Raw genomic sequence first — 15,302 nt, forward strand, 5'->3', positions numbered from 1 at the left:
AAAAAAAAAAAAAAAACCAGGAAAATAAATCTGCTTCCAAATTGGGAAATAATCTGATTCTAGCCACCTAGCTAAAAAGACGTATTTCTAGCCTGTTACATACCTTTTTGCTTTCCTCCATTTCATGTTCAAACATGGCACTAAAAACTGGAGAACGAGCTGCAAAGTGAAAGGAAAACAGACACAGATATGATTATCACACCAAAATCTCTTGGTTCATCTGTTATGAAGGAGAGATCTTTTTTTTTTTTTTTTTTTTGGGCCATGCAAAGTGGCTTGAGGGATCTTAGTTCCCCAACCAGGGACTGAACCCAGGCCCACAGCAGTGAAAGCATCAAGTCTAACCACTGGACAGCCACAGAACTCCAGGAGAAGAGACCATTTTCTTTCCTATCCCACTGCTACGAAAATGATCTTTTATATTAATTATGCCAGAACTATAAAATTCCTTTCTTTTTATATCAATGAGTGAATAATTATACATAGGGGAAAAAATAATAATACATAGAGGAAAAAAAGAATCACTCCCTTCAAAGTAATTTATTAGCTCCACTCCAACTATGATATTTCAAGGAGATTACTCAAATTACCTATGTTAGATGACAATGATATCCTCTGGGTAGATCTGGGGGTTCAAATGGAAGGTTGTTCATGGTCTAAGCAGGGTGTCCTGATACCTACGTTTTTTGTCTGGAACAGTGATACCTACTTTCTTCACTTTCAGAGTCCACATAGCAAGGAGGTCAAGAACAGGACTAAAAGGCATTCATTAGCTACATGAAGTACAGACTTATTTATGGCTGCTCCTTAAAGCCATGCATTATCAACAGAGATCACCCAAAAAGGTGAAAACCATCTCAGGTACCACAGTCATTTATGGCCCTTCAGATCTTAACAGAACAAAATCTTATTCCTTAATGTCTCTTAGTGTTTTCCTCAAGGGTGGGAATCACAAAGAAAGGTCCAGAAACAGTGTTCTAAACAGTGTGCACTGATCCCTCTAGACATCTCTGCTTTGGACACTTCCTCTTTATTAAAAGCACCAGCCCTTTAGTCTTCAGCTTCTGTATGTATTTATATAGTGCCTCACAGTACTATATATATATATAACACACACACACACACATAAATATATATATGTATGTATGTGTATATATATATAAAATACCATGCCCATTCTAGTCTAATGAACACTATGAAAAATAAGTAAAGGCAATTTCAACCATGAGAGTAGTAAAATGACTAGGAACTCAAATTTTATCATGTTGTCTAATAAATCAAGGATTTTGGTGAAAGTTGAGACGATCAATCTCTACCTAAGAGAGAAGGAACAGATGAAATATTGGAGTTTCAGCTAACAGGTACCCAGAACTTTGACCTAATTTATGCCAGAAAAGATTAATTTTAAATTTGCCATTTTCTAACCATATAAGTGGAAACAGTGTCAGACTTTATCTTTTTGGGCTCCAAAATCACTGCAGATGGTGACTGCAGCCATGAAATTAAAAGACGCTTACTCCTTGGAAGGAAAGTTATGACCAACCTAGATAGCATATTCAAAAGCAGAGACATTACTTTGCCAACAAAGGTCCATTAGTCAAGGCTATGGTTTTTCTAGTGGTCATGTATGGATGCGAGAGTTGGACTGTGAAGAAAGCTGAGCGCCGTAAGAATTGATGCTTTTGAACTGTGGTGTTGGAGAAGACTCTTGAGAGTCCTTTGGACTGCAAGGAGATCCAACCAGTCCATTCTGAAGGAGATCAGCCCTGGGTGTTCTTTGGAAGGACTGATGCTAAAGCTGAAACTCCAGTACTTTGGCCACCTCATGTGAAGAGTTGACTCACTGGAAAAGACTCTGATGCAGGAGGAATAGGGGATGACAGAGGAGGAGATGGCTGGATGGCATCACTGACTCGATGGACGTGAGTCTGAGTGAACTCCAGGAGTTGGTGATGGACAGGGAGGCCTGGCGTGCTGCGATTGATGGGGTCGCAAAGATTCGGACATGACTGAGCGACTGAACTGAACCATATAATCTTAACCCTCTGAACCTCAGTATTTTAATCTAACTACAAAAGAATATCAATTCTCACTGTTCTTATCTCTGAAAGGTTATAGACTATATGGTACATATAAATACATCACAGAAGCTGAAGACTAAGGGTTGGTGCTTTCTGGAAGGATCCAAAGCCAAGAGATGCCTATAGGGATCAGTGGATAGACAGAAGATGATGTTAAATCACCTAGGGAGATTAAGCAGAGTGAAAAGAGAACTAAGGCAGACTCTTAGGGAATAACAATATTTAAAGGGTGGGTGAAGAGGAAGGTCACACAGAAGTAGCCAGAGAGCCAGTAAGAGAAACCAGGAGTCAAAAAATACATAAACTGAAGAGTTCCTCAAATTTAGGAACTAGCAGGTCAATATAACTTTGGAAAACTGCTTTTGTGGCATGCAGGTGAACTGAGGATAAGTGTGAAGAAAGAGTCGAGAGAGGTAATATGCTAACTCAAGAAACTTAGCTCTGGAAAATAGAGAGAGGATAACTAGAGGGAGAAGCTTGAGCATGATTTAGCCTGAGAGCAAACAGGCAATAGGATAAAGAGATGAGGAACATATCAGATAACAAGGGTGTAACCAGCAGAGTAAGGCTTCTGAGAAGGCAGCGTGTGAAACAGAACAGCAGTAGAAAGTACAGTTTGCTTTGGACACTCCTCCTCCACTGAGAATGCAGAGAAAATGCAGGTAAGGGGAGAGCCAAGAGCCAAGAGATACAGGCCTCAATTTTCTCCTGGAAGAAGTAGCAAGGTCATTTTTCAGGAGATGGAGATTAAAGGACAGTGGTAAAGGTCTGAAGCGTCTATTGTTGAGAAAAAGAAAGGGAGCTGACTAGTATCTATAGAAAGAGGTCTTGGCAATAATGTGGGGTCTGGCTGAGTGTGGAGACACTAACATAAGCATTAATGATTTCCTTTAGCAATTCTCAGTACCATTCAGTTGAGAGGGGGCACAGTAGGATGGTTAGATTGAGCCAGACTGAGGTTTTGCCAGGTATGCATTTTAGAATGACAAGGCTGGGGGTCTTGGTAAGAAATCTGTTGCCTGAAGGTTCATGTGATTTCCTCTCACATATTTTAGCCTGAATATAAGTTTGAAAGCTATGCTTCCCTGTGAGGTAAAGGCCATCAGTCTGCTTTATCAGTTCCCTCCTGGGAGTCAGTCTTTCTGGTCTTAAAGACCAAGGGCCTATTATTAGAACAAGACCTGATCTTCCACGTCACTGGCAACATTCTCATTCTTCTACTGTTTGTATGGAAGAGACGGCTACAACCTCCAGGGCTGGGGACCTGGCTATGTGGTGGTTTAGTCCTGAGTCCAGAATCTTCTCCATTACATCCTAAGTCCCTGTCTAGGGGCTAATACTTGCTCTTAACCAGTGTTTGGACATCTCCCTCGAGGTGCAAAGGCATCTAATACACATCATCATCCATTCCTTGAAAATGGTGGTCTAAGTCCACTACAGAGAGAAAAGCGAGGTAGCACTTTTATGGAAAGTCTTTTTGGTTTTGACAACTAATGTCACCACAATATAAAAATATGTTTAGCTGAAGTTTTTCTGTACTAGTTCAAAAAGTTTAAGTTATTCAAAAGGTGATTATGCAGTCTACTATTCTTCCCTGTTTAACCAAAATGAAACTCCCCATGAATAAATACCAACCTGCTAAGATAGCTTTGTGAGCCTGGAATTCCTGGCCAGCAACACACAAACAACAGTCTGTGAACCGGGAGTTCTCCCACAGTCCTCCTAACTCATCTGCCAACCGGCACTCAGGAACCTTCACCATATTCATGGTATTCTGGCCAGAAATGTTGACAGAATCTTGCACCACACTCACCTGTGAAAGACAAGAAAACACAGTCCAAAGCTTTTGGTACCAGGAATTTTCGTCTCAGCAGGAAGAGAGATGACTTTCACCTTGCTGTTGCAGTACATTTAGAAACTAAATAAAAATTTAGTCATATTCTCTTGGTTTTTAATCAAGGATTTATCCTCTTGATCAAGTAGTTCTCAACTATCACAATCATACTATCCTACAACATCTCAGGACAATGAGGAGAGAGCCCCACAAACTTCTCTCTTCCAAATGTCTCATAAGCTCTGCCTTCCCTGCCCTGAATGTGTGTTGGTCGCTCAGTCGTGTCCTACTCTTTCCAACTCCATGGACTGTAGCCTGCCAGGCTTTTCTGTTCATGGGATTCTCCAGGCGACAATACTGGAGTGGCTTGCCATTCCCTTCTCCAGGGGATCTTCCCAACCCAGGGATATTGAACCCGGGTCTCCCGCATTGCAGGTGGATTCTTTACCATCTGAGCCAACAGGGAAGTACCTGGTCAAATCACCACAGGGAAAAAACAAGATAGAAACAAATGTTAAGCCTTAAATATTTACCTTGTTTTCCCTAAGCAAAAGGTTAAATACAAAGAACTCCTATAGAAACTCCCATTTAAATTAAACTCTCTAGAGAAAAGAACCTTATAAGCCTAAAAGCACTTCACTTATTTCAGTTAGGTCTAGAACATAAACATAAAATACAGCTTCTATTTTTGTTGCTGTTCAGTCGCTAAGTCGTGTCTGAGTCTTTGCGACCCCATGGACTGCAGAAAACCAGGATCCTCTGTCCTCCACCATCTCAAGTTTGCTCAAATTCATGTCTGTTGCGTCAATGATGCTATCTAACCATCTCATCCTCTGCTGCCCCCTTCTTCTTTTGCCTTCTATCTTTCCCAGTATCAGAGTCCTTTCCAGTGAGTGGGCTCTTTGCATCAGGTGGCCAAAGTATTGGTGCTTCAGCATCAGTCCTTCCAATGAATATTCAGGGTTGATTTCCTTTAGGATTGACTAGTTTGATCTCCATGAAGTCCACAGGATTCTCAAGAGTCTTCTCCATTACCACAAATCAAAAGCATCAATTTTTGGTGCTCAGCCTTTATGGTCCATCTCTTACACAGGGCATAGTAAATAACTGGTATTTCCTCACCAACGTTAGTTTAATGAACAGGATAGAGCTTGGAAGATCTTGGGTAGTGATAACTGGGTAGGTATCCCACATTATTTACACGCTTACTCAGTCATTTGTGACAATGACACATAAGGTGATTGGCTCCAGCTCGGCATGTTCTTATAGCTTTGCAACAGAATGATGACGAGTGTACAGAGAAATCCAACTGGCCACTTGGCTTCAGCACCAGCCATGTTTTAACTGTTTGGTCTAAAGAATCTAAAACCCTGCTACTTCTAGATAGGTCAATGAAATTCAGATAAATGTGTTAGAATACAAAATACAAGGATTGAGGCTTCCCTGATGGTCCAGTGGTTAAGAATCCACCTTGCAATGCAGGGAAAGTAGGTCCAATCCCTGGTCAAGGAACTAAGATCCAACATGCCACAGAGCAACCAGGCCCGCACGCCACAACTACAGAGACCATGTGCCGCGACGAAAGATCCTGTGTGTCACAACCAAGACTCTACAAAGTCAAATTAATTAGTTAAAAAAAATCACAGGAATTTATAAACCATATAAAACATTATAAAATAAGTGTAAATTACCAAGCTGAAGATGAGACCCAACAGATCTCAGTCTTCTGACAACCCTAGCTATGCTTCCTCTCCTATATCATATTAGGTTAGAAATATTAGAAAGTAGAATTCACAAACCTTGAGAATCAGCTCCCCACTCTTGCTATTCCTATGAGTTAGATGAGAAAGACAGCTAAGGAACATCCTAAATGACTCAAATTTCTTTTAACCTTCAAGATGCAAGTCATCCTTTAAATGCAATCATAAACCCAGAGACGGTTAACGCCCCATCCAAATGACTGGTGGCCCCTTCTGCATAAGAGTGAGATGTTTACTCTCAGGTCAAGAAGTTTATTCATCTGTTTCAAACTAGCTGTTATGGTCCTGAACAATGAAGCAGCCGAGTTAATCAATTATGAATGTGCTCAGCATTAGTAGCACATTTATCAGAGCCAGAATACAATATTATTTTAACAGCCCAGGACCCAACACAAACCACCCCACAGAGACTGTCCCGTGTCAGATCTCTAATCTTGTTCAGCAACTTTCTCTTATTAACATCCTTACTTCTTTGATATAATGTTAACACCAAAAGCAGAAGCAGCCTATTTCCAGTTTTAGCTTCAAAATACTACTGATTTAAAAAGGAACAAACAAAACACCAAGGACATGCCCAGTTAAATCCAACTTCCTCATGAGGAAAGGCAGGAATCTTATGGGATGGCCAGGGAAAGGAACGGAGAATACATCTGGCACTGGGCTCCTAAGCTTGAATTAAACCAGTATGACAGGAGCCCAACGTCATCAACACTTGATGGCAGTTTACTAGACTGGGTAAAATGAACTGGCAAGAGCTAAGCTGATTTTCAAACTACGGTTATCAGTAGTCTCTGTGGTGGTTATATGTGTACTTGGTAATGCATGGGGCCCAAAGACAGTGACTCCTCTCACTGGGGTAATTCTTCTTTCTAGACACAGACAGGAACACAGCAGGAAGGAGAATGTACCTTTACTGTCTGAGCCAGACTTGTTCTGCAGATATATGGATGCCTGGAGTCTCTAGAGCTCTGAATGTCTGGCACCTCTAACCAACATTAAATACGCTTAATTAAAAATAAATTTTAAATGGCATTTACAAATGAGTCTTCAGAGCCCAAACTTTTAACTTAGAAAGGGATTGTTTTCCTCTGCAAATGATGACACTAAAATGATACCATTCTGAGAAAAACTAAAGATTTTTTTTTAAATGTTTATAAAGTTGACTATGGAGACTCATTCAGAATTGCAGCTGTGAAGATGACGTGACTGTGACATTAATGTCGTCTTAGACATGACTGCATGAACATGTCTCAGGAAGGCTCTATAACCCTCTAAATTTCAAGTTGTAAAAGGGCCTCACTTTTAAAGTCAATTCTTTTCCTTAAAAAAGAAAATTTCATGAAAGATTATGTCATTTCTTGTATATTTTGTCCAAACATAGAAAGTCAAGGTAAAAAATACTGGAAATACATTTTTAACTTTCATATAATTAAAACAATCAAAAAAATAAACAGACTGTATATAGACTGTTTATAGCAGCAGTTGACACTTTGCCAACAAAGGTCCATATAATCAAAGTTACAGTTTTTCCAATAGTCACGTATGGATGTGAGAGTTGGACCATAAAGAAGGATAAGCATCAAAGAATTGATGCTTTCAAACTGTGGTGCTGGAGAAGACTCTTGAGTCCCTTGGACAGAAAGGAAACCAAACCATTCAATCCTTAAGGAAATCAACTCTGAATATTCATTGGAAGGACTGATACAATAACTCAAGCTTCAATACTTTGGCAACCTGATGCAAAGAGCCAACTCATTGGAAAAGACCCTGATGCTGGGAAAGATTGAGGGCAGGAGGAGAAAGGGGTGACAGAGGATGAGATGGCTGGACGGCATCACCAACTAGACGTGAGTCTGAAAAAAATCCAGGAGAGAGTGAAGGGCAGGAACGCCTGGTGTGCTGCAGTCCGTGGAGTCATAAAGAGTTGGACACAACTTAGTGACTCAACAACAACAACACAGCAGCAGCACTACTTCTAAGCAGAAGACCAGCAACGGTCTAAATGTCTGTCAGTAAGAGAAAGAATAAACAAACCGATCAGATGGTGTGTGAACACACAACAAAATGCCACACAGCATTAAAATCAACGAACTATAGCAACATTCACAATATAAATAAATCTCAGAAACATAATGTGAAAACAGCAGGTCCTAGATGACTACATACATCCTGAGACCATCTTCATAAAAACAAGCAAACCTAAACAATATATTGTTCAGGCATATAAATAATAAACAATGGAATGATTAATTCAAAAGAGCTATTTATTATCACTGTCTGAGTAGGGAGACAACAGGTCTAAGGGATAGGGGAGAAGCATATATAGGTTGGTTCTAAGTTATTGGGAGTAATGTTGGGTTGGGTAGTAGATTTACTACATTATCATGTTTTATAACCTATGATAGTACACATTAAGTCACCATTTTTGTAGGTCAAGAACAATCAATTATTATTAACATTTTCTTTCAACTAATATATACAAATAATCCATTAATAAATAGTAAAAGAAAAAATAGACCAACATATTTAAAATTTGGCAAAAATATATATTCCCAGGCTTTGAAGAGATATTGTTTGTTAAAGAAAGAGACATTTTAATAATTAACTAGTATCTAGATATTTCATATGGTATTTAATATTTAAACTTTAATTACAACATTACAAACAGGCACTGGAATCTTCTACCTGTCAGGGGCATATACAATGAAGATGGAATACATGGATCTTTACTGCTAACAGCTACCTGTTTTCAGTACAAATAAAGAGGACCAACAGAAGTGAAGCATTTCAAGTAGATTTTCTGTGGTCTAAATTATTAAAAAGAAAATTAAAAGTGTAAAGCTTTCATGATTCTTTCATTACCAAAGAAAACTTGGTAGAGCCCATGTTTCCTAGGGTGAATGGTGCTCAGGTCCACTTTAGTGCAGCACAGCAGACGAGAGATGGAAAGTGGAGAGCTGCTACCAATTTGCTGCACAACGTCAGGAAAAATTACCTAACCTCCCTAGGCACTGCTTCTCCCCCCAATAACATAAAATGAATCGAAAAGAACTAACCCAGCTCAAAGGACTGTGATAAAAGACAATTGAGGGAATGCATTAACTAAGCAGTATCAACTTGGAAAAATCACCACATTTCCTAACAGTCAGAACGAAAGATCAGTAAGAACCGAAAGTGAACCCAGTGTGGCACATTACAAACAAGACTACCCGTTCGGCATTTTTCAGTTTCATTAACGGTTATACAGTTATACTGAAATATAGCCCAACACACAAATGTGTGATTCTCAGTCTTTCACCTTAGGAGTTCCTCTTGTGGCCTCTGGGAACAGACCAAAAGTATTCACAAAACAACTGCACTTATGACATCAGGACAGGACAGAAGTACCTGGGCCAAAAACTGGGTAAGGAATAGAACAGTGGAGTACTCATAATTTAAATCTGTATGTGGACATCAACTTCATAAAGGCCTCTAAATTGTAAGAAAATATAACTAAACCAATAATAAATAAAATATAAATATGAACAAATAAACTTTTTAATAAATATTCCATTGATAGAAGGGAGCAAAGGTCAAAGGGACAGAATTTTCACCAAAGGATGATCTAGCTCTGAAATGCACTAAGAACTTAGATGAGCTGCAGACATTTTTAAAACCCACACATCCAACACACACACCTACGCAACTGTCTTGCAACGCTGAACACTACTAAGTCCACAGAGAGTCTTGGAACAGAAACGAGTCTCACTAGGCACAAGCCCAAGAACGAGAAGCAACACTCAGCACCTGTGGCCAACAGAGAAGTGTGAGATGAACAGATGGCACACCTGGTCCGATGGTAAGAAACCGATGGCATCAGCAGAACCCAGCCAGACGTTTCCCTGTTCAACATCTCCTCATTTCCAAAGTGTCATCTCACTTCCCTTCTAAGTCAGTAAGGCATTTCTAAACTTAACCACAGAATTTCTCCTAAGAGAATTTCATATGGGGAAGCAAAGAGAGAGCATCTCAGACTCAACCACAGGATGAGAAATTGCCAAGTGAGGGCAGGTCAACTGGTTTCCAAATCAAGAATGTCAATACAAGGGCTGAAGCAGATGGAATGGATCTGGGCGGGGTGAAGTGCTGGGGAGAGCATGTAAGAAAACGCTGGACGCACTGTAGACTTAAAAATGTGGCAATAAAGGTTCTGGTACTGCCTAAGACACCAGATGCATTATTTAGAGGTGATTTCCTTCAGAGAATAGTTCAAAGATTGGCTTTCATTTCCAAAAGAAATTAGAATCCACTATTTTAAATTTTTTCTGAAATACAGGATCTCTAAGGTGGGTGAATATTCGAAAGTTTGTTTATATGACATTCAATCTCACACGAAACCACCCAATTGTTCTTGCTTTCATTTCTCCACTTGGGCAATTGAGTATGATCTGTAACTACTACTTGGATTTATGTAGAACTGAAAATTTCAAGATAAAAAATAACTGCAAAATTTTATAAAAAATAACTGCAACATTTTATGTATTTTTACAGACACCTCACTCTAGTATTTTCCTATTTCTTTTCACTTAGCAATTAAAAAGGAGAAAAGGTAGCTATTATGCAAACTATATTTTATGTATTCAGTGTAGTATTTTAATAAACTATACCTCCCAGGTTTACTAATCATCAGCAACTCTATGAAAATATTCAATGAGCTGTGACTTGGAAAAGAAGCCAGCTACTGCTGGCCAGGCCTCTTCTACAACAGGGCAAGACTCCTAAAGGACACCTTCCCCACTGCGCAGGTGGTGACATGCTATGCCTTTGGAGCTACTGTTAATGTTAAGTCGCAATGTGGGCCTATTATTTGACAGAGTACACTGTTAGTTGGGAAACTTGCCTGCACCCTCCCCATGAAAGCACAGGAGACATTCTCTTGGTGATAGTGATCAGGAATCAGGTCCTTGACCACACAATGTACAAGGAACACCAACATCCCAGCTGACTAGAGGTTTTATTCGTTTCTTACACTGTAAGCTTATTAGTATTTATAAATGCATTAATAACAGCATGAAACGACTAATTAGTATACACTCATTAAAGAAACCATTTTCCAACTCACTCTCAAGGAATTTTATTTCTACGCTTCTCCTATAAACCTGAAAAGGCTCTTTAGGTCATTGGGAATCTTAGAAGGCTTCTCCTAAATGACTACAGATAACCCTCTTCACTAACAATGACTTAGCTTTACATAACCTGCACTCTTAAAAAAAAAAATGGTTCTTACCTTCCTATTTCACAACTCCCTCAGCAAGACAAACCAGAGACACTCAACAACCAATAAAAGTCATCTAGTTCAAAGAGCAAAAAGAAAGTGCTCTATCAAACACATGTGGACCTCATATTCAAGGAGGAGCCAGAAAGCTCAAGGAACAAATATGCTTATCCAGTTGCTGGTCATTCTCCTCAGTGTAAAGTAACAGTCCTTCCAAACGCTTTCTGAAAAATTTTGCAATGAAAAGCCAGAATCATGACCCAAGATAGAACATACACAATCTTTGTTTTTCAGAATAATGACAAGTGGAAAACTGAGTTGCCCAACAACCTTGAAAACATGGCACAGCTTTCAGTCAGTCGTGTAAATAATATTCGTGCAGCACCACTCCACTGGGGGATTTTCTCGCTCTCCATCCTTGATAACAATACATCTACCAATACCCATCAGGTCTGGGAACTGCTACTCTCACAGCAGGGTAAAAGGACTCACCTCACAGAAGAGGGTAAGCTTGTCATCAGGAAGAAGCCCATTGGCCTCATCCAAGAGAAAATCTCTACGGATGAATTTTTTGAATCCCCAGTCTTTCCCCTGCACAAACCTATATGCCCGTTGACTCTCTGGAGTGAAAAAAAAAAAGTTATATTTAGGGTTACTCAAAAAAAGATCAAATCAAATCCACAACTTGTCAATGTATAAAGTTGCTGGATGTGAAAACAGAGTCAAACAAAGGTAACATTTACCCATAGCTTTGGTTTCTTCTCCCTTGGCATTCAGGATGGAGAATTTGAATTTTGCTCGAACTTCACTCTTTGGACAGCTGACGAGTAACAGGTAAAGTGACAGGTAATCTTTGCTTTCTTCATCTAGTCCTTTTGGATTTACCCGCAAACACCTGCCCAAAACAGAAGTTAAAAAGAAGTCAAAAGCATCCATGTTTGCAGGCTCATGAAGTGATAGGAGGCAACCAGAACATAAGAATCAACAGGAGATGTTAAAAAACAAACCCAGGCCCCAAAGCAGGATGTTCTGATTCAGTTAAATGACCACTTAGAAATCACTTTTCTAGCGCAACCTGAGGCACCTTTTAAAAAGTGAACAATAAAGGGGCATCTTAGAATCTGACAACATATCCCTTGCATCTCCGCCTCTTTCCTCATAATCTCCCAAATCACTTTTTCCCCCTAAAATACTTTGAAATTCAATCGAGTCTCAATCTATTTTAATCCTCAATCTCAGGAAAAGCAGCCCCTTATTTTTTGGGGACTGCAGTGAAACCAGGAGGAAAAAAGTCAGTGAGCCTTTCAATACCAATTTGGGAGAGAAAAAGAACTCTATAGAGAAATAAGTTATCTTTTATAGATATTTTATCAATCTGGCAATAATACTCTTAAGATTAAAATAAAAGAGGCAATATGGAGGAAGCACAGACAAAGGTAAACTCCCATTATGTGGGGCAGAGTTCCAAGTCAGACTTCTAAGTAGAGTCAGTGATGCCAATCTGTTACCAATGGATCTAAACAAAATTCAGACAGAATTTAACAGGTTCAACTCAGTTAACTTGTAAATGTCATTAGCTGAACTGCATGTGGTTCAGACACTGTTTTACCACGTATAATACATAGGCCGTATGTATCCATAGGCCTTGCCAGTATTATGACACTCTCTCAACAGGTGGCCCAATTTACTGCTTCTCTAGGAAGTGCATACGCCGTAGACATTTCAACACATTGTGCTGAAGATGTGAATTTAAATACAATGCCTAAGAATGCTTAAATACAATGCCTAAGAATTCTCTCAGCATCTAGTAATTCACTACTTAAGGTACATGGCCAACAAATACTAAATGAATGGAAAGTCATTGAACTTTTCAGTGGGTTAACAGAGGTTAAAATGGTGGTTCATAGACACGTATTCTGGTCTTTGTAGAGAGTACATGGTAGTATACATAACAGCCTGCTGCTCAAGAGAAGACACAGTTTGGAAGGGACTGACCCAGCCTCCCAGATCCTATTTCCCTTGCCACAGGGATCAACTGAGGGAACCTAGATCTAAACCAATCAGTGCACATCTGACACATTCTTGGCCACACAGTTCAGAGCAAGTTTAAAGACTGCCGGATGGTAGTGGAAGATGCCCACTGCTACTGCCAATCAACTTTCAACCACAAGGGAAGCTAATCTTGAGATGCTCTCCACAAACAGTGTGGAGAGCAGGGCAGAGCAGAGAGTGCTGGGATCCTTAATCTAACCACTGGGCTGGCTCTTGGATCAAATTACCTTAAAAGATATCCTATACCCTGGGCATTCCAGTTACAAGTAAATAAATCTCCTTTGTTTAAAAACAGGCAATCTAAAAATCAAGAGCTATTACATTATAAAATCTAGATTTTCTGTTTTTCTTGAAAAATCAGAGAATCTGGCAATGCTCAGACCTTATTCACATGTGGCTATCATCAGGGGTAGCCGTAGCCACCACTTCTTTTAGGACACTAACTAGTTTGCAAAGTGGTCAACATTCACACCAGGTACGGATATTATTTACAATACTGGCCCTCTTAACTCACTGACTTTACTCCACAGCCATTGGAGCTTGCTGACCCCGATACACTCACCGAACTAACTCAACAAACATAACAGTGAGCATCTGTTATGTATCAGATACTGGGGAATAAATAAAGAACAAAACAAAGTCCCTGCCATCAAGGATCTTATGTTCCAGTCAGTGTTCCATGAAGCCAAGCAAAACAGGCAACTTTTAGAAAAGTTTTTACAGCTAAATGTATTCTTCCTCACCATTTCAGTTTATCATTGGCTCCTGATGAAAAGGTTGAACTTTTAATGACTTCACCCATTTCCTCCCGGCAAAAGCTAAAGTTATTGATGGTCCACATGTAGGAGAACTTCACTACCTTGATCTGTTGATAGAAAACCAGGAAGTAATTATATAGGAAGTGAGCAACCTGAAAAACAGGCTGGAGATCAGATAATTTCCCCCTCCCTCCCTGTGCATAATCCCATAGGAAGATAGCACTGTTCGGCCAGCATAGAGGCTCAGCCTTTTCCATCCCTCATCTACATTTTAAGAAATCTCACAGTGATCCACTGCTTCCACTGCTTTTCTTTTCAGTTTCTGAGAAATACTGGATGGAAAATGAGAGAAGCACAGACAATGCTGGGAAAGCATGTGATTAAGCCACACCTAAAATGAACCTCTGCTCACAGCAGTGTTTAATGATTTAGATATTGATACCACTGCCTGGGGTTGCAAATCTCAAACCTAGTATCCCCTTGAGTTGCCCAACAAAGTCACACATTACTATCAAGGAAGATGTAGAGAGTAGATCTAGTTTCAAAGATTCCCCTCCTTCAACCTCCTGTGAAAAACAGCGGCCTAGGCCATTCAGATTCCTCGTAGAAAACCAAGGAACGGAAAGCTGACATGTACTTTATCTATTTGACATGTATGACTCAGAGAAAGCAGGAAAGCCAACAGAGAAAACAAACCTGACTCCTTTTGTCCACCAAAACCCTCCCAAGAAGTGCCTACCTGTGTGTAGCACCAGCTCTCAGCTACAGGGCCACTCGACATTTCTGCCGGAGGTGGAGGGCTTGGAACCCTTGACATCGCCAGTTTGAAGGTTAAACAAGATTTCCGAAGTCAGGGGACAAAAACTTCTATTGTTTCTTCACCCTGGTTGATGGAAGAAGCAAGAGAATTTTATTAGCATACTATCCTACTACTTCCATTTGACCTTCCAAAGACTGGCAACTTTGTCTCCAGCCTGGAATGCTTTCCCGTTATCATTCAAATGACTCCTTAGCATTCAATGTTAACTTCAGGGAACATCACCTAACCTAAGGCAATCTCCTCATCACAAGGATATAATCCTGTTTTAATTTTCTGCACAAAACTAATTTAATTATTTATATAACATATATAATTTATATAATTATAAGATAATTATCTTACCAAATGAATTTACTCAAAGGGTACTTAAAGTAGGGGCTTCCTTGATAGCTCAACAGGTAAATATGCCTGCAATGCAGGAGACACAGAAAACACGGAAGGAAATGGCAACCCACTCCAGTATTTTTGCCTAGAAAATCCCATGGACAGAGGAACCTGGTGGGCTACAAACCACGGGGTCACAAAGAGTCGGACACAACTGAGTGACTTGCTAAAGAGGAGACAGCATGGTGAACACCACACACAGGTTTACTACTGGCTCCTTCCCTTGGGGGTACAAATACAAATACTCCTAAAGGCAAATAACCTTGTTATCTTTCCAACTACTGTCTTATCTTCTACACTTCAGTGCAAACTTATTAATAAGAATAGTCCTAAAAAAAAAAAAAAAAAAAAAAAAAACT

The 15,302-nt window shown here is 39.7% G+C and overlaps 1 protein-coding gene across 2 annotated transcripts in view; it reads right to left on the reverse strand.

The window, feature by feature from the left end:
* Window positions 1-15,302, reverse strand: part of SPOP (speckle-type POZ protein) — an 83,461-nt gene that overhangs the window by 7,380 nt on the left and 60,779 nt on the right. For both annotated transcript variants that reach the window (XM_010842767.1, XM_010842766.1), the window contains 6 exons: window positions 14,479-14,622; window positions 13,725-13,846; window positions 11,673-11,824; window positions 11,422-11,549; window positions 3,717-3,894; window positions 104-159 (listed from right to left, as the gene is read on the reverse strand). In XM_010842767.1, the coding sequence (XP_010841069.1) occupies window positions 104-159; window positions 3,717-3,894; window positions 11,422-11,549; window positions 11,673-11,824; window positions 13,725-13,846; window positions 14,479-14,556 (714 nt within the window). In that variant the 5' untranslated portion in view covers window positions 14,557-14,622. The remainder of the gene's footprint in view (window positions 1-103; window positions 160-3,716; window positions 3,895-11,421; window positions 11,550-11,672; window positions 11,825-13,724; window positions 13,847-14,478; window positions 14,623-15,302) is intronic.

This window comes from Bison bison, unplaced genomic scaffold (assembly GCF_000754665.1).
Source record: "Bison bison bison isolate TAMUID 2011002044 unplaced genomic scaffold, Bison_UMD1.0 scf7180017864180, whole genome shotgun sequence".
NCBI classification, from domain to species: Eukaryota; Metazoa; Chordata; class Mammalia; order Artiodactyla; family Bovidae; genus Bison; species Bison bison.